Source organism: Cryptomeria japonica, chromosome 1, assembly GCF_030272615.1.
Source record: "Cryptomeria japonica chromosome 1, Sugi_1.0, whole genome shotgun sequence".
In the NCBI taxonomy this organism is placed as follows: Eukaryota; Viridiplantae; Streptophyta; class Pinopsida; order Cupressales; family Cupressaceae; genus Cryptomeria; species Cryptomeria japonica.
This window is the reverse complement of record NC_081405.1, coordinates 669,135,665-669,156,219: the sequence shown is the minus strand read 5'-3', so window position 1 is coordinate 669,156,219 and position 20,555 is coordinate 669,135,665. Positions and strand designations below refer to the sequence as shown.

At 33.3% G+C, this 20,555-nt stretch overlaps 2 protein-coding genes across 2 annotated transcripts; both read right to left on the bottom strand.

Annotated features, from left to right (window-relative positions):
- Positions 1–3,984: 3,984 nt before the first annotated feature.
- On the bottom strand, positions 3,985–5,451 carry LOC131045389 (gallate 1-beta-glucosyltransferase-like). Its single transcript, XM_057978971.2, has 2 exons — positions 4,945–5,451; positions 3,985–4,869 (listed from the first exon to the last, which is right to left on the bottom strand). Exons 1-2 carry the CDS (start codon positions 5,415–5,417, stop codon positions 4,662–4,664), a joined length of 681 nt encoding a protein of 226 aa, XP_057834954.2. The 5' UTR covers positions 5,418–5,451; the 3' UTR covers positions 3,985–4,661.
- On the bottom strand, positions 4,240–4,563 carry LOC131858457 (UDP-glycosyltransferase 85A8-like). Its single transcript, XM_059211695.1, has one exon. It carries the CDS (start codon positions 4,561–4,563, stop codon positions 4,240–4,242), a length of 324 nt encoding a protein of 107 aa, XP_059067678.1.
- Positions 5,452–20,555: the final 15,104 nt, after the last annotated feature.

Genomic DNA, 20,555 nt, shown 5'->3' with positions numbered 1-20,555 from the left:
TCCTTGTGAGGTTTTGACATAGTCAGATTTTGATTTTGGACTTGTTTGATTGCTTTGATATGTTGACTTTTTATGTCTTCTTCTTGTATTTTTCTTTGGTATGTCATGTTGCTATGATCTTCAGCTATTTCGAATGTTTCAATTTCTGTTTCAACGATCTTATGTCTCTGCACTCTAGCTAAAATGGGCATAAATGTGTGTTGAATATTGTGCAAGGATTCTATTGTCTAAGAGTTTTTTCGATAAGTAATCAACTGTCAATGTAAATGTGATAAAGTGATATGGCACGAAAAAGATGATTCGAGTGTTCAAAAGTTTGCAAGTTTTTCGATCTTCGATTTTGGAGTGCAATGATGATGATTTTGATAAAACCAAGTCCAATAGGAATGATATATCCTACGATGTGGGACAAGATTGTCCTGACCAAACATTGTAGTTTTATGATAAAGGATGATAGATCCTAATGAGAAACTATGTTTTGAGTGATCAATTTATCAAAGAGGGTGATAATGCAATTTGAGATGTTTAGATCTTAAACTTGTTGAAGGTGAATACTTGAAAATCTTGAGGTGTCTATTTCTATAATCCAATTTGACAGATGATAACTTGACCAAGTGAACCAAGAAGACAATCTAAGCACAAAATGATAGATAGCAGGTGTTTATGCTCACTATAAAGTGACCAAGCAAACATGACAATCTAAAAAAGATAGGCAAGAAGACAGCTCTAAACTGATAGAGACAGAAATTCGTACGACACCTTAGACAACCCCAGACGACAATTTATACAGGCCCATACGATAAACTAGAAATCTCACACAACAAAAGGCATAAACTCGTACGAGATTTCTCATAGAACCAGACGATAAAAGATGACATAAGATTCTCTGCTAAGCTGACTTGTACGATAATTCTCACAGAACCAGACAATAAAAGATGACACCAAATTCTCTACTAAATTGTCTCGTACAACAATTCTCACTAGACCAGACAATAAAAGATGACACACAATTCTCTGCTAAGATGACTCGTACAAAAATTCTCACTGGACCATACAATAAACAAGATATTTTGTATGACAAACTAACAAACTTGTATCACTGAGGACAGAACAAAGACAAAAATTTTGTTTGGATAGATTTTTGATCAATGAAGTTTGATGTTTTGCTTATGTTTTTCAGTTTTAGATGTCTGATTTTTTTTGTTTCAAGGATGAAGACACAACAAACACACGATATGATAAGTGACCTCAAGCACAACACACTAAATCCTAAGGAAGTTGGTTGAGAGAGAAAACTTTTTCTTGCAAACTTAGGTATACACCCAATAGCTAATCAGAATGCGACCGTTGAGTCTCATGCAATGGATTCTCAACACTGTATTATATAACTCCAAACACTAATGGGGGCATGATTTGGCAAGTGTCTTGGGAGAGTTATTATCTCTCTTGCACAAAGATTATCTCCCTTTCAGAGGTGAATCGGATAGCTTCTATCTTAGGGTTCGTAGTAAGGGTTTCCGTTTGAAATTACCCCTTGTAGTCCCACAAGCGCGATTAAGGCCTATAGCCCTACAAGGTACCGAAACAAGAAGTAGTCACACAAGTGTGATTGAGACCGCGAGGCCCTACTAAATGTACGATATGAGAGATCTCAAAAGAGAAAACTCAAATAATCCCATCCTTCGAGACTTTAATCCTGAGAGGTTAGCTCTAGTTGTACTCACTTGGGTTGTTCTCATAGGGTGATTACTTTTTCCTACTGTGATGGACCCGCTAAACGTAATCAAATCTCAAACATAGAAGTGCTTCAAGGGTCAGGATTTCTAATTGTCCAAATGGACACAAGCATGCTCTCCTACCTTTTAGACAACTTCTGAGACATACAAAGAAAGATGTTCATTTACCATTAGCAAAATAAGTGTGCCTAGAAAACTTAAAGAAGACACAAAGTTTGGTTGAGTCCTCCTAGGCAACCTGCAAAATAAATATGTTAGTAGTCATGTTGTTTTGATGAAATGAAGCTTTGACAAGTGTAATCTTTGACAGTCGTCCTATAAAAAAATCAGCTAGGTTGTTGAAAAACTCACAAACAGACCAGGGTTTTCATTAGTAATAATCAAATTGAAGCATGACAACCCTAAAATGCAATCTGTTTTGAAAACATGGAAGCAGAAATTCGTATGACAATTCTCACATGCTTGTACGACAATTCTCACCTTCTCGTATGAGGGCACAAAGGAGCTCATACAAGACAAAAAGAGAATTCGTATGATATTTTGAATCAAACCCAGCCAGAAACCTGCTAGATTGAAAATTTGATGATGTTAAGAGGCCAAAAATGAGATTTTCGGCCCCACGATGGGCACCAAAATGTCATGCCTGTGAAAGTGTGATACTTGCAGCTGCAACACAAATAGTCAATAGATCATTACCAGCATGGTTAGCAAACTAAAAGAAAATGAAAGATTAACCATGACAAAGCAACGGTCAAGATTGAGTCTGAAGATATCAAGGGTGAAATTGGAGGAGGTTGGAGAAGAGGTTGGAGGAAGGGACACTTGTCATCTCTATGGTGACAAGTGTCAAGGAGCCTTGCTCATGAGAGGGCAAGTGTCCAAGAGAGGAGACATGTGGCCAAAGTGCCATGTGTCTCAAGGAGAGAATATCCACACCATAGGAGGTTAGGATAAGGAGGTTAGAATGTGCAAGATAGGATAGGGTTAGGCAAACCCAAGGTTAGGTGGGATGGGTTAGGTTAGAGGGATGGTTAGGTTAGGTGGTTAGAAGGTAGGAGACATGTGGGTAATTTGAATTTGAAAATTCAAATAATAGGGAAAGACTAATTAATTTTCAACAACTCATAAATTGATTCATTTTAATTAGTAAGGGGATTAGAAGAATTGATTGAAATGGGGGAGGATTTGAATTAATTAATCAAAGGTGACTATTGAAATGAACCTATTAAACAAATCCTTAGATTTATTAATAAGTAGATGAAAGGAAGAATTTAATCAAATTGCTAATGAATTCAATTAAATTAGGAAGGGGGATTAATTAAATAATTGCTTATTTAATTAACTATTTTCACACCATTTTTAGGTGTATCCAACTTGAACTTAAATTTATAGTATGAAAATATTGGTGTTGCTAACAATAGAATTGATTTAAGTTTTTAAAGTAATTTTTTTCTTAAAAGAGTAGATTTTTTTCAAAATAAATGTTGTATTGAAATAAATATTTTTATACAATTTCTAATATTTATAATATATTTGTCCTCTTAATCTAAAATAAATAATACTCTTCTTTTTAAAAATAAAAATTAATTTTATAATTTTTTTAAGTTAACTAATAATTTCTTACCTCATAAAATAAAAATATCTGACAAATTACGAAATCGTGACGCCTCCAAAAATGAATTAGATGGCTAAAACTTAACAATTAAAAGTCAAATTAATTAAAATAGACTTCAAACAATAATTTGAAGGGCCACCAAAGTATAAATATATGTATTCAGGGATTAGAGAAGTATTATTCTGGGCTCATTTCTTTTTATTCTGTCCACATAATAGAGTGTATCCCTTGAGTTATATTTAGGCGCCTTCAGCACGCTATCTGTTCTCAGCATTAATAACAGGTTCCAGATCCGTGCTATAATCATATGACGTACACACACTATCTGGTCGAAGGTGGGTCCCACGTCGAACAGACACACACTAGTCAATGCTTAACATAACAGTTTTTGTACTTCACTAATATTCTACCTAACTACTATCCCAAATATAGAAGTCCCCACCACGATGGACCCTCTCCCTTTATTACTACAAAAATAACTAAATGTGGTCATACAATCAACAAATTTAGGGCTTCCTAAATAAGGGAAAATAGAGTGACAGAGAAATTGAAGACATAAAACTGACATGATGGCGATGCATTTATCCCCACTCCCACGGATTCCAACATGACAGAAATGTGAGTGATTAAAGAAGTATATTGCCTGAAATAACTCAGCCTAAGCTTCCTGGAATGAACTCCAAGCTCTCTGAAATCAATCAGCTTAATTTAGCCCACAAAATATACAAAAATAGACAATGTACAAAGCGTATTTGAAATCTGAATCTGATAGCATGTCTCCAAACATAATAGGCAATAAATGGCAGCTAATACAGACTACGGAAGAAATTGTATGAAAACGGAAGATGACAATAATAGTGATTGACGAGGGAAGAAATGCTTTCGCGGCTACGCCGATCTAACAGAAGCCGATTTGGAAAGTTGTGTCATGTCATGAATAAACCTGTTCAAATTCATAAAAGAAGAACCTGTCTCCCCAACAGCTTTAAATGCCGCCTCCTTCAACTCCATGCCCCTTTTTCTCAGCTCCTGCGCTTCCTTACCCTCCATCAGTCTCCTCACGCCTTTCTCTATCTTCTCGCTTTTGATCACCACATTTTCATCAACGTCCACGCCTTCCAAGTCAATGCCAATCTTCCACACATCCTTGCAGAAGCGGCAGTCCAGAAACTGATCACAGAAATAGGGCCATCCAAGAATGGGAATACCCATGCTCATGCTCTCCAAACACGAGTTCCACCCGCAATGGCTGAGGAACACTCCTACGGAAGGATGCGACAGAACTTTCACCTGAGGCGTCCATTTAACAATCAGTCCCCGATCTTTTGTCCTCTCTTCAAAACCCTCCGGCAGAGTTGCATGCACGCCTCCCGCAATATCCATGCGCAAAACCCACAGGAAAGGGTGCTCACTCTTCTCCAATCCCATCGCCAGCTCTTCCAGCTGTTCGTTTTATTTGACAGCGATGCTGCCGAAGCAAACAAGTGATCACTTTGTCCGCCCTCTTCGATCCCTCCACTGCAATCAGTTATGACAAATATTTTGAGCAATCAGAATAAAATTGAGGAAGCCTCAGTGGTATAGAATATGTACCTTTGACAGGAATATGTCCGCGGGAGAGGAGAAGGTTGGCGTTGCACTGAGCAATAGAAGAGGCAGCGCACAATGTCCAGAAGATCACTCGGGGCACTCCCAGTTTTTTGGCTACTTGGTGAGTGCAGGACATGAAATTTTCTGTTATTATGCAGGTGATTGGAGGAGTTTTTCCGTCTGACAAGCTGCTCAGCAAATGATGCTCCAAGATTTTCCATTGCGATTACGTACTCGCCAAGATTGGCGAGGCGACCATGATCTGGCGGCAACCCATCTGGAATGGTGAGAAACTTAAACGCGGGTTCATCATCATTATGAGCTGCTTTGGAAATGCACTTGTGACTCCATTCCGTGTTTACGAAAGTGATGAAAACCCCTCTTGAAGAGAGCAGCTGGGCCAAATTAATGAGAGGATTGATGGTGCCTTGCGCAGGGAAAGGTACAATCACTGCGTGCAGGCCACTCATCCCCATCTTTCTAATTGCTTGAGATCAGTTGATCCCGGCCTTCATATATATATACACTTCAGCAAGTATTATGTGGATCTAGAATGTTAGGGGTAAATGAAATTTCTTGTATACATCAATTGGCATGATCATAGAAAACGAAATCCTCACTAATGGAGACAAAACGGAATCTGTTTTAGGGTGGAAACTGAGTGAGAAAAAGGACAAACGAATCCCCTCATACCAACAAAAGGGAGGGGATTTTGAAAAATTTTATTGTAATTTTTTTTGTTCAATCTGATTCTTTTCTTTTATTTTATATGTTATTAGTCCTGATTTCTTTTTAAAAATTATTATTTTTAATATAATATTCCTTAATTTGTTTTGTATATCATAATCCATAGTGAATATGTATATTTTTTATTTTTTATATATTATATTTATAAAAATATAGAAATATATATTATTATTAATAGAAATATAATATAAATATTGATATTATATAATATATTATATTGTGTATTTATAATATCAATATTAATATTATATAATATAAATATTATATTATTTATTTATATACATTTAATATATTATAGTATAAATGTCTTTTGTTGTAGTTAAAACACTTTGTTGGTGAAGTGGCCATCAAGGTTCAAATTCCTCTTGAGCCAATGAGCTCACATGCCTTATACTTTTGTTAGGCTATTGTGCTCGCTGGGTGAATAAAGTAAATCTTAATATAACTTCAAATTAAAAATCAAAAGTAAATATTGAGATCATTTTCAATTCAAATATTGTGACCTAATTAATTAATTATACTAAATAAAATAACTTTTCTAGGTTAAATGGGGCATATATACATGTATATACATATACATATATATATATATACACATATATATATACATATATATATATATATACATATATATACATATATACTATATATATACATATATACTATATATATACATATATACTATATATATACATATATACTATATATATACATATATACTATATATACATACATACATATATATATACATACATACATATATACATATATACACATATATGTATATACATGTATATACATGTATATACATGTATATACATGTATATACATATATATATATATGTATATTCATGTATATACATATACATATATATATATATGTATATACATGTATATACATATACATATATATACTTACATATATGTACATATATATACATACATAGATGTATATATACATATATGTACATATATATACATATATGTATATATGTATATCTATATATATATGGTAGAGTTAGTAGCTTACCTCGTTGAACCACCTCGAGCACCTATAACAACAAAAGATTAAGTTGTTGATTTAGTAGATTTTGTTGCTTATAGATAAGTAGGGGTAGTCATTTCCTAAATAAACTATAGGGTGTGATCGTTATGAAGAAGATATACCCAGGAGAATTAGTGACTCGGAGAAAAACCACCACATAGGGAACTTACTAGTGAGCCACCACATGGAGAACATTGCAACAACTATTCCCCACCTGCCTAGAAAACCACCACTACCTAATGGAGATTTAAAGCCACTTGATGTAATACTAGCACATGGAGAACCAACTCACTAGGGATGGATAATTATGGATGGAGAACTACCATCTCTCTTCGGATATAGATGGGGGGCACCACCTAATGGATGGATAACCACCTAGGGCTAAGGGTACATCATATAATAAAGACAAATGTGCATTTATCCTTGATGTTGAGTCATTGACTACATAATCCACTGGTCCCTTTAGAATAGTAGGGTTGAATCCTTTTAGAATAGTAGCTAGGGTGGGTAGGGGGCATTGAACCAATAGACTCAACTTTGTCCCCTTAGAATAGTAGAGCCTCGACAAAATCTGCTATTGAACCACCTGAATGAATATGTTATGCTGGTCCTTTAAATCTTTCTATGCTCCTCCTACAACTAGTGTTGCCCATATAGTTGTAGGGGCTACTAGTTCTTCGAGTGGATCTACTATTCTAGATACCCTTGCTTCTGCTGTGACTAAAGCAAGAGGGTCTAGGTTTTGATCTAGAAAAACTGCCTCCCTTATAATAGTAGGGATAGTGTATTCTAGCCACCTATAATAATCTACCCCCATAGAATTGTAGGACTCAAATTAGAAACTGTAATAGGTGGGGTGCGGGCTTGAATAGGCCCCCCTACATGGCTTAGGGTTTTAGTCAAGCCCTACCATAAAATTTTAGGGGCTATAGGGCCCTACTATTCTAAAGGGCTTGCCCTATCAATTCTATAGGGCTCCCTACAATTCTATGGCCTTCGTGAACCCTGTAGAATAATAGGGGGAAAACTTGCCCACCCAATTCTATGGGATTGCTCGCCCTAAAATTCTATGGAGGGTGGCTAGGAGGCCCTTCTGTAGGAGAATTCTAGGTTGGGCTTGATAGTTTCCCATGCCATCTCCTCCTCTATTAATTATCCTGCTAGCCCTACTATAACTATAAAGGGGGGTGGGGGTAGGTGGGTCGATCATTGGAATGGACCACATAAAGAGAGGTGATCTATGCATAGTCATTCTAGGCCCATGCATGTTAGAGATAGTAGTGATAAAATTGATAGAACCTGAAATGGGGAAAACACCTGATAGATGAGGACTATCATTAAAATATATTATATTATAAAATAAAAAATAAAATAAGGCAAACAAAATAAAAAATATATAATAATTGTTAAATAATTCATAAATAAAATTCAATAAATAAATTGTGACTAGTGGACCCCTTAAGCTAGCTAGATGGAAGTCGATTGATTTCTTAGATGTTGATCAAAGTATGAAATTATATTTTGAGAAGATTTTGGGGGATAGAATTGTATTTCTTTCTGATTCTGAGGATAAACTTATTTGGACAAAGAATATTTCTGGTAAGTACATTGTTAAAGATGGTTACAACTCTCTTATGGTTGCTAAAGATTTATCATTCTGGCCTTATAAGTTGTTTTGGCATTCAACTTGTCTTCCTAAAGCTGGAGCCTTTGATTGGTTGGCAGTTCAGGATAGAGTCCTTACAGGTATGAGACTGGATAGGCTTGGTATTATTGTTTTTTGCCCTTGTGTCCTTTGTAACAAAAAATTGGAATCTTCTTCACACTTGTTCCTACATTGTGATTATGCTTATGAATGTTGGTAGTGGTTATTTCAGAAGTTAAATATATCCTTTGTTATTGGTAAGGATCTCATTTTCCATTTTAGATCTTGGCCCTTTATGTTTTTCTCATCATTTTATGCATGCCTTTGGATCATATCTCTATCTATTGTGATTTGGAATATTTGGCTAGAGCAAAACAATGGGATATTTAAAAAAACAATTTCTCTTGTGTCTGAGGTTCTATTAAAAATTGAGTCTTCAATCTCTGAGGTTTCTTTTTCATTTATTTATAAGAATTTGGAAATTCTTACTTCATTTTTGCACTGGGATAGTAGAGTTACTAGAGTTCAGAAGATGTTGTCGGTTTTACCCTCTCATGGTTCAATTTTAAAAAAGAATGATGCAATAGGTAAGAGATGCTCTACTAGATGGAAACCTCCTCCTTAGGGGCACTTTAAACTGAATTTTGATGGGGCCTCTCATGGTAACCCTAGGCCGGATGGGGTAGGCATGGTAATTTATGATCACAATGCCAATTTTATTCGAGCTAAGTGTCATGCTATTGGTTTTAAAACTAACAATTATGCAGAATTTCATGATTTGTCTTTTGGATTAGATATGGCAATCTCTTTGGGAATTAAGGACTTAATAATTGAAGGTGATTCTATGGTGATTATTTATTGTGTTATGAAAAAGAAATTGAATTTGTGGAATTTGCAGTATATACTTGAACTCATTTTACAAAAAATAGAATTGTTTGAATCTTTTTTGTTATCCCATTATTACAGAGAAGTTAATAAGATTGCGAATTATTTGGAAAATTTAGCCATTGATAGCAATGCTAATCAGTGAGAGGTGGGTTTTGAGGAAATTCCTTCTAGGGTATGGGAAGGTTTGCAACAATAGTTATGCGATTTTCTTGAGTAATGTTGATCTAAAATTTTATGATGATAATTATTCCCGCTTTCCCCTTTCATTTCAAGTATTCATGTTCGTTGTCTGGAGGAGAGTTTGATCTCATGGTATTGGATGCAACATTATTTTTCCAAAGGTTTTTTGATACTTTCTTTTTTGGCAGGAAGGTTTTTGGCTCATGGGATTTGGCACAGGGCTTTACAAAATTATGTCTTCTTCCATTGATAGCAGTTGTGGAGTCTATATTTGAGTATCCAATGGGTTTGGAAATTGCCATATGAGCTCTATGTAAAACTAATATTATATGTGTTGTGACCGCATTTTGTATGTGGTTTTGGGTGGGATATATAAACTAATCTATTAGATACTATAGGTTTATTTTATGAGCTATGACCGAAGTTTTTCTTCCCAGGGTTCTTTCCTCCGATATGCTCTTTGAATCATGTGTAAAAAATAAAAAATATTAATAAAAAGGTTTACTGGAATAATCCACTTTTATTGAAAAAAGAAAAATTCAATAAATAAATTAAAAAAAATTCAAGAATTTTTAAGATTTATTTCATATATTTATTATAACTATGTAGATAATAATAATCATGTAATTATTAGATTCAAAAATTGATTTATGATTTTAGACTATTACTAGATTTACATTTATTCTTCTATCATTAATATAATATTTTAAATCTATTATAAGATACTTAGTAGGTCAAACGTGCCTTCATTTTCTTACATATTTTACTTTTATCATTTTCTATATATACGAGACCCAATCAAAATCTATAGTAAATTTTTATTCATGATTTTGAGTAAACTTGATTTAGAGGGGCATTGTTGGTTTTGTGTGAATTCCTATCACATTAATTTTATCTTTAATTTGTGATATTCAAAAATTAAAAATTAAAGATGTATTTTTTGATTTAAAAGTATTTATTTGTATTTTGTATCCATATCAAATATTTAGAAATTAATAAATTGTATTGTTTTCTAATGTTTAAAATTTGAGTTTGTTGGTTTATATTGTAAAAGTACAAATATAATGTATATGTTAGTGCATAAATAACAATTTAGTCATCTTAAATATAAAAAATTATTTTAAAATTATAGGCATATGATTTTCAAAATTACATATAGATTTGATCTTTTATTAGAATTTTAACACACACACATCTCCCCTCTCTAGGTCTCTCCCTTCCTCTCTCTCTCTCTCTCTCTCTCTCTCTCTCTCTCTCTCTCTCTCTCTCTCTCATACACACACACACACATCTCCCTTCTCTAGGTCTCTCCCTTCCTCTCTATCTCCCCCTTTCATATTAACCTCATATATATCTCTCCCCTACTCTCTCTTATACTCTCTCCCTCTCTATTCCTTCTCTCCATTTTATAGGTCATCACCTTTTCATCCTACCCTCTCTCTCTCTCTCTCTCCCCCCTTTATAAGTTTCTCCCTGCCTCCCACTCCACCTCTATACCTCTCCATCCATGTCTCATTAGATACTTCTCTTTATGCACCTCTATCCATCTCTCCCATCTAGGTATCTAACCTCTCTCTCACCCTCTAAGTATCTCACCTCTCTATCTCTCCCCTCTCTAGCTCTATCCTCCCCTCTCTACCTCTCTCTCTCTATCACCCCTTACCCCTCTCCCTTTATGATCTCTCTCCATCACCCCTTATCCCTCCACCTTTATGCAATTATAAGTGTGTCAAAAAATGAAGATGGGGCACTAGAAGATTGAATCTATATATGAAAAAAGAATTTCAAGGGTAGAAATTTATATAATCAAACATCGACCACAAATTATATGAATCCTTGTGGCCACTTGATTACTTAATTTGAAATACATAGTAAATATGAATTTCTAGGCTGAACTACACACCATGTTTACAAATCTACACAAGCTTAGTTCATGGTTGATAAAATGTACTTTTTCAGCTTATTTGATGTTATCTCAAATTAAGGGATGGAAATCACTAGAACCACCTTTCTCTATGCTAGGATATATTGTTTTCCTTTTTTCAAATTTTAGATGCTACACCCAAATCTAGTTTTTTTACATAGAATAATTGAAGTCGTCGACTTAATTCTAATTCTGAGTGTATAGCCAATTTTTTTGTTTTTGATAATTAGTTAAGTCATGATTTGATAACCTTCACAAGTTTTTATTTTGAATATGAAGTTCTAGGTTGTAAAACCAAGAAAGAAAAATAAACCATCATAATATAAAATTTTCCAATGTTGTGTCGTTCCAACATGTCATGTTGTGCAAACACTTGTGTTTTGAAAACACGTCATCTTATGCAAACACATATCGTGAAATGAAGAAACATGTCGTGTTGTAAAACCAAGAAACACATCATGTTATTGTGGAAAAATTTGTAGTTTTAGAACAACACTAAGTCTCTTCTCAATTGTTATACATTAAAAATTAATTATAATCAGGCTAAAAGTTTTACTAGCTAAGCCAAAAGAACATGGTATCAATAGTTATTTTTAAATCCTTACATACTATAATAGTCAATAGCATGCTCTAATAAATAATAGTACAAGGATGCCTAGTATGCATTCATTCACTTTCAAATGTCTCTCTAGAGCCATGTAGAGAATTTAGAGCCAACTAACACATTGTCCAAAAATAGTGGCATGTTCATAACCCTATTATTCAAACTTCATATTGTGAGGCTTCTAGAGAAGCTAAATTTGATGACCTAAGGTTTCGATCAGATTTTCTAAGAAAGAAGGAAAAGAGTTTTGGTTTGATAGGTGACACAATATAGATTGAAGAAAATATTAAGGGCATGTTGTGAAGCTTAGAAACCTATAGATTTAATAGTGAGCCTATCTTACTCTAATTCTTGTGAAAAAAGTGTGATGATGGATAAAATAAAAAAGGATTAGAAAGCATGACTAAAATAAACAATATATAGTTGTTTCACTATTATTATGGGTAAGAAAAAAGGATTACTTGGTACTATTTATTAATCTAAATATAAGAGATATGTCATCCCAGAATATACTAATTTCATGCATAGGTGAATCATATCATTTAACCTTGCATTGTGTATTCTTGTCATTATGATAAAGCATAGGATCATCATTAAGTATATTGGAAATGGAATAATAATCTATTATTACGAGGGTGTAAGAACTTACCAATTTGATGAAAGAGGGGAAATAAAACACATGGTAAAATAGCACTTACCAATTTGATGAACTAAGTTTGTATAGGTTGAAAAACACAACATGTAGTTTGACCTAGAACTTCATGTTTATAATGAAATCATATTGAGGTGCACATACCTCTTTTACCTAAAGAGGAAGGTAATGGTGGGTAAAAGAACAAACTTGTGTCTCACTTTTATAAAGGAAAAGGCTAACAACAACAAAATAATTCAACTTCAATGGCACAAAAGTGATTTATCTATTTGGTATTTGAAGATGATGTAAACTGATGAAATGTGTAAAACTGGATGAAGTTTATGCCTATTATTTAAAAAAAAAAACTGGAACAAGAATTGATATGTTTTTTAAATTATTAAAGTCATTTTTTCAATTATTGAAAAATACTGCAAATCAGGGGTTTCACCTCCCACCATAGAACTATATGTAAATAATCTTGTTTTCCTCCAATTTTGAAATATGTTTTAGATGAAATCCATAGCCAGTACAAAAAAAATAAAAAAAATGATTTTGATGTATATTTTCACCGTTCTAACAATTCAAAGTCGAAGTTTCCTGAAATCGACATTTTTTGTCTCCCACCAAATTTCCCCTATCAAAACAATAGCAATCCCCCAAAAAATGTATATTCTTGAAGAGGACTCTCTCCTTTAGTGTTGTATATAATTTTTAATTTTTTTATATGATTTACTATTATTTTTGTTTTTCCGAATGAGAGTCTTCTCGAATGTTAATATACCTACTTGTAGTATTTTGTAATTTTAATATACCAATTCTAATTGAAATTATATAAAAATTATATGTCAATGTTCCTCACTTCAAGCTCTTGAAAATTGTATTTTTAGTTTTAAAAATAAAATAAAATTTGATGGTCAAATTCTTAGAAGAACTTGAAAGTTCTGCAAATTGGGGGAGTTTTGTTGATTAGGCTTCCATGTCGGATGCCACATAGGCAGCCTTGACTGAGTGGGACTCAGTCAAGTAGGGCTCGTCCAAGTCCCCCAAGTAGTGGGACCCTCTGTGAGCAGTCACATGGGGAAGGTACTGCTCGCTTCTCCACCCTTTCCCTCATATTTTAATGAGGTGATTTTTTAATTTTTTAAAAACAAAAAACAAAAAACAGTTCATGAAATCTTCAATTGTTTTTCTAGGAAGTTGATTTTTTTCAAGGAAGGAGGCGATTTTTTCGAAGGAGGTGATTTTTTATCGAGGAGGTGATTTTTTGCAAAGGAGTTGATTTTTTTCTTAAGGAGTATTCACTTGCAATTTTAGGAAAGCAAATTTCAATACTTTGTGTAATGGGGAATAAAAGAAATAGAGAAAAAAAATATAATCGTATAAGGGATGATTCAAAGAAAGGTCATACAAAACGTAATCAAGAGAAACCTGTTGATGTTGAATATGATGCAACTAAAGTAGTGGAAGAAATTGGTACTAGTCAAGGTACAAATTTTTCTTCTATCATGAGAAATTTGATGGAGATGAATGAGGATTCTCTTTTCAGTCAAATTTTATCTGAACACATGGTACCTGAGAGCACAATTAAATTGCATTACAAAAACATATGGGAGGAATATTTTGAAAAAAATCTATGGTCAGGAGAGCACAATTATTTGTAAAATTTAGGAAAAGAGAAATGACTACTATTTTGGAGTTGTTGGTTGTCGATAATAGAAAATTCTCCAGAGGTCATGTAAAAGAAACAATAGTTGAAAATTTGCAAGATGCATTGAACCTTATTAATACCACATGTTGAGGAGCTGATTCAAGTCCTGCACATAGAGCATTGATGACTATGATTTCTAGTAAGAGGTTGTCACATAAAAGACAAGTTACAACAATTTTTGAATTACTACATATATCTAGAAAAACTGTTCAAAGATATATTAGGAGGGGAAATATGTGAGATGAAAATATTGAAATGAATTGGGTAGATATTTGTAGACTTCCTCGAAAAGATAGAATTTCTGAAGATGTAAGAAGACTGGCCATTGAATATTTGACCAGCCACTCCTGTGTTTCTTCCAATAGAAGGGACACTATATAGATGAAAGATGAAGAGACTGGTATGAAGAGTTCACATCCTAAACATTTTGTAGATACAACACAAAGTGAACTATTTAAAGCATTCAAAGAAGAATTTTCAAATGTGAAAATATGTCAAAGAATGTTTGAGAGGTTGTGTCCTTTCTTTGTATGCATAAATAAGGTACATGAAAGTTGTTGTCGAGATCATGTTGAGTTTCATCTATACTTAAAGTCATATAAAAAAGATATGGCAGTACTTATTCCAGATATGGTCATCTCTGGAAGTATGACACGATTTGTGAAATCAATTTTATGTGATAAATTAGAATATTTAGATGACTTCAATGTATAGTGCATAAAAAGTACATGCATTGATTGTGGAGATTTGAAAAAGTTTCCATTACAAATTGAGAATATTGATGTTTCAATGCCAGTTTTGTGGAAGAGATTTCAATATGAGACATATTGAACTAAGTCAGAAGATGAATCCAAGAAAATTGTGTTGAAGGAGAGTGAATTTCCCTACCTTGAATTTATGAACATATTTTGTACTATGATTTATCGACATATCCAACATTGTCATGGTGCATGATGGCAAGCTAAAGAATTTTGTGATTCCAAAAATTATTTTCTACCTGGTTGTATTCTTTCAATTGTAGATTTCTTCGAGAACTATACATTTTCTCCTCAATCCCAGATTCAAGCTCAATATTATAATTCTGATCAAGTTACAATATTTGTGCTAGTGACCTATAGACATGCACAATTTGATGTGGATGGGGTAGAAAAATGTACTCATCCAAATGAACGCATTATCATCAAGGAGGTTCATTTATATATTAGCGATGATAAGGTTCATGATACGAGCTATGCAGCTCATTGTTTTGCAATGTTTTTTGAAGATCTTGCAAATCGCGGGATAAATGTTTCACAACACTAGATTTGGTCAGATGGTTGTGTTGGGAAAATTTGTATTTGATTTCAATTTGATAAGTTTTATTTTAAATGTTCAATTGTACATGTACATGACATACAACTTTATAGAGAAGGACAATTTAAATCTCCAGAAGCCTTTAATTGGCTATCCATGCAACATGCTAGACACAATTTTAAGTTTCTATGGAACTTCTTTGAAAGTGGACATGGAAAAGGAGAGCATGATGGAGCAGGAGCATGTGTGAAGCGTGCACTTGGCCAACATGAACTTCCAGGTATTGTTAATTTTGTTTTCAATTTGTTTGTATCTATTTCTTCATATAATTTCATTTAAAAAGAAGTGCACATAATAACATCTCTAAGTTCTTTTATGTAGGTAATAGCATAGAGAATGCAAGCAAAATTGTTGAATGGTGTCAAAGTCATTTTTCTAGTCACGACACACCATACAACAAATGTTATTTTTGGGAAGTGAAAGGTAAAATATTTTGGTTCTCAAGAAATCTTTAAAAATTTCATCAGCTCTGCATTTTAGTTTTATCCTAAGTTGTTGATCTTAAAATGTGCAAATTTCATTTCATATTTGTAACAAGTATTGATCGATCTAATCCTTACAATTGTCAAACAATTGTTGGTATTAGAATTTTACATCAAGTGATGACTACAGGACACCAGAAGCCTCCATTAATTCAAGTAAGAGATAAATCATGCTTTTGTGTTGACTGTGTTGAGGACAATCCAATGAGTCAATGCAAGAATATTGCAAATGGATATGTCTCACAATGGGATATGAAAGAGTTAATTAGAATGCCTCCTTATGAAGATGATGAAAATGATATAGACATTCATGATCCTATACATCCAGCTGATTATGAACATGTTTATGATTTAGTCATTACAGGTGCGTGTGTGCATACATGTTCTTTTATTTAGTTTTAATTTAGATCATGTAGTGACATGTTCAAATTTTATCTACATCTTACTTTTGTTTTAAATTTATATGGTGTCATATGGATGTACATACATGTAGGTGATATTTTTACTTTGGTTGCGGATCTTGACAATATGGAAGGTGTAGATTATTATATACTAAGATGCATGAAAGAAAAATTAAAATTGCTAGAAGCAACTATATACGGTGATGGACAATCATATCCAACTGGTTCAGTTGTTATAGAAGGAACCTATTATCAACAAGCTAAGATAGACAAAAAAGGTGTTCAATTTTTTGAATACATGCCTAGAAATACAGTCCTACATTATAGTCACTTGGTTATAGCGACAAAACTGTAATTTGAAACATTGCCAAAAAAAGGATGTGGCAACCAAAAGTGGAGGTTACCTTTTGAAGAACATGAAATTTTTTGGAGATAATAAAAGATAGAGAGGATCCAAACTATATGTATCAGGAGCTAGCTTAGGGTATCTAACTTGTTTTTGTAGCTCATACTTTTATATTTGAACTAGAGTTTGAACTCATGTTTAATTTGAACTAGGACTAGATATATTTATTTTTGGACCATATTAAAACTTAGAGATGATTTTTTAATATTGGATCATATCTAGTTTTTTTTTTTTTGACATGGTGAACATTGGTTTTCATATATTGTTATGCATGGTCAAGGTTGAAATGCTTTTATATTTATGATTTTATATATTCTTCAATTACATACATACATGTGCTTTTACATGTGTTATACATCCCCTTCAGACATGCACTTTGGACATCTCCTTAAGACATCATCTTTGGACATCCCCTTAAGACACCCCCTTTGGACATCCCCTTAAGACATCCTAATAGGTCCTAACTTTAGATCCCCTTATGTGAAGTATGCTAAATTATATAAATTGTTACATATGCATGCTAGGTTGAAAACATTTTAAATGTATTCTTTTATGTTATACATCCCCTTAAGACATCCTCTTTGGCCATCCCCTTAAGATATCCTCCTTGGACATCCCCTTAAGACATCCTAATAGGTCCTAATTTTAGATCCCCTTATGAACTAAGTATGCTAAGTTATATATACATTGTTCCTCAATTTTTTATGAGTTCACACACATGCAAATTCCTTTCTTTGTTACATTAGATTATTAGTGATTATTTATATTACTTGAATTATATTATTAGTAATTATTTATATTGCTTGATTAAGAAATTATTAGTAATTATTAGTAATTATTTATATTTCTTGATTAAGAACAAGGCACTAGTCATAATTGCATTATTCATATCTATTAGTGATTATTTATATTACTTGATTTAGAAAATACATTTTGATTTTTCAATGACATCCCTTTAAGACAACCCCTTAAGACATCCTCATAAGAAAAGTTAGATATAGTCCTAGGATGCAGTCTTAAATAATGTCAAACTCTATATTAATATCAAACTTAGCTCTTAGTTCAGTACTAGTTGTGAAGAAAAGCAAACATCCCATACTACTTGTGGTCATCACCCTTAAAAGTAAGTGTTACAACAAACATAACATGTAGTATTGTTAATAATATTTCCACAACCTACTAAAATGATCCATAAACCTATATAAATACCAATACCAATACCAACCATAAAACCTAGTATATATCATTTGCATATCAATCTAACTGAAATGTAACACATGAAATTTGAACATTATAACAAATAAAATAAACATGTAACACAACTAAGTAGACAAATTCAATAATAATGAGTTCAAAGAAATTGAATACTAATTTAGCATGTATTATGATCCCCTTAAAACATCCCCTTAAGACATCCTTTTTCAACTAAATTATGCACTAAATAATAAATTATACATATTAAGGAAAGGTGTTGATGAATTAGGAGAGTGAGAGTGTGCACCTAATTCAGAGTGAGAGCTCATTGTAACACATAAAATAAACATGTACAACACATGAAATGAAGATATAAACATGTAACACATGAAATGTTTAGATAAACATGTAATATGTATGAAATGTCTAGGTATAATGTCTAAAATAAGGTTACAAATGCAATGTCCATAGTTTATGTATAATATCTAAATGTCCATGACATGTATAATAGAAATCGAGTGCATAATAGAAATATAATGTTCACAACATGTATAATAGAAATGTTCACAACACGTATAATAGAAATGTTAGATATACATAATAAAAGAAGCAAGCAAGTATATAACAATATAATGAGCTATGTCACACCCTATCCCGATCCCCGATCTGATCTGTCACTTGCTCCAGGGGCCTACATTGTGGACACAATTACCATGTTAAAAAAATTATATATAGTGGATCCTGATGAATAGGAAAAAATTCAGACACATCAATTTAATTTTAAATTTAAATATAAATTTACCCGTGTATCTTGATGAATAGGATCACCAGGTTCCTGCAAATCTTCATATCTCACATCCATCATAATCTCTTGCAATATATATTTAAAATAAAAAAAAATATTAGTGGTAGTGAATACATAGAAACTTTATATATACAACTAAGTTAAAATCAAAATTTCTAGTTTCTTACCTTATTCCTCTCCTTGAATGCACGCATGATGCCAGATATCTTCGAAGAGTGTAATGACATAGCATTTGGATCAATAAAGCCATCCATAAGAAGAGATGAAAAACCTTGTCGCCAAACTCCTGGAGTCAGTGGTGTAATATGAATTGTAGTCTTGGGAGCTATAGGAGGTATTGAAATATCCTCCTACCTGGAACTACTAGGTTCTAAATCTCTTCCACTATGACTGGTACTAGTCGAGGATCTCTGAAGTACTCATCTAATGAACTCATGAAGCTGTTGAGGAGTGATCCCATGTAATGTAGAGAAAGCCTGATAAGCATCCACAAGATCACTCACTAAATAGGAGCTCATCTGGCATAGACAATCCTTCGGTAAACGTGCAATCTCTACATGCAACAGTATCTCATAACAAATATATGGGTCATAAAATGGATCCATCTCATTAACAATAGGGGCAGTATGAGAACACAACATATATCTCCACACGTGATCAGAAGTCATATCATCAACCTAAGTAGCAATGTTGACAATGCTATAATACATGCCAACACATGCCTCCTCGACTGCCATATCACCAGCATCACCAGTGACCAAATCCAAACCTTTCAGAAAAACTGAAAGGTTTTGACCCACCATTGCCCTGTTACTAGGGGTCTGTGTATCATGGTGTCTAAATCTGTTTGCAAATCTTCTCGTACCTTGCCCAACATGTTGTGGAAAGTTTGTGTAATCAACATCATAGCCTAGATGAAATTTTGCATACAATTGTTTGCAGAAATACTATGGCAGCTCATCCTTCTATGACCACCTATGATGTGTCGCCAACCATCTAGGATATATGAATGGTGCGACAATAGGATCCTCACATCTAATGACCCGATATCCTCTAACCACAACCATTTCCATGTAAAATGGGAACATGGATTTCACATTCATTGCAAAAACATCTCTATCTATTGTTTTCCATTTAATCGTGCCATAGATAGTGTGAGATAAAGTCCTATAAAAATGCTCAATGTGAGGGTCATCATATGGGTTGTATGGTTGAGCAAGCTCAATCATATGCATCAAATCATCTCTAATACGTTCTAATTTATCCCTATTGGTCATCACATGAGTGTTATTTAAAGTCCGCTATAACTATGCTAGAGAGGACTGCATTATCAGAATAGTTCGAGTACGAGCAATCTTTGAATTCTCAAGAGTACTCTCAGGAGTCTCAGACCTACGTGAGGTCTGTTGTGGACCAGGATGCACACTCTGCTCAGAGGAAAAATGCTATGAACCACTAGAAGCCATATCTAGATGTGATGTCAAATGTATGAATATATATGCATGTGTGTGTGTGTGTGTGAATCTGGATGTATACATTAAATTGAATTAAAAAAAAGTTCATATATAATGTATGCCACAAACAAGATGAAACATTGT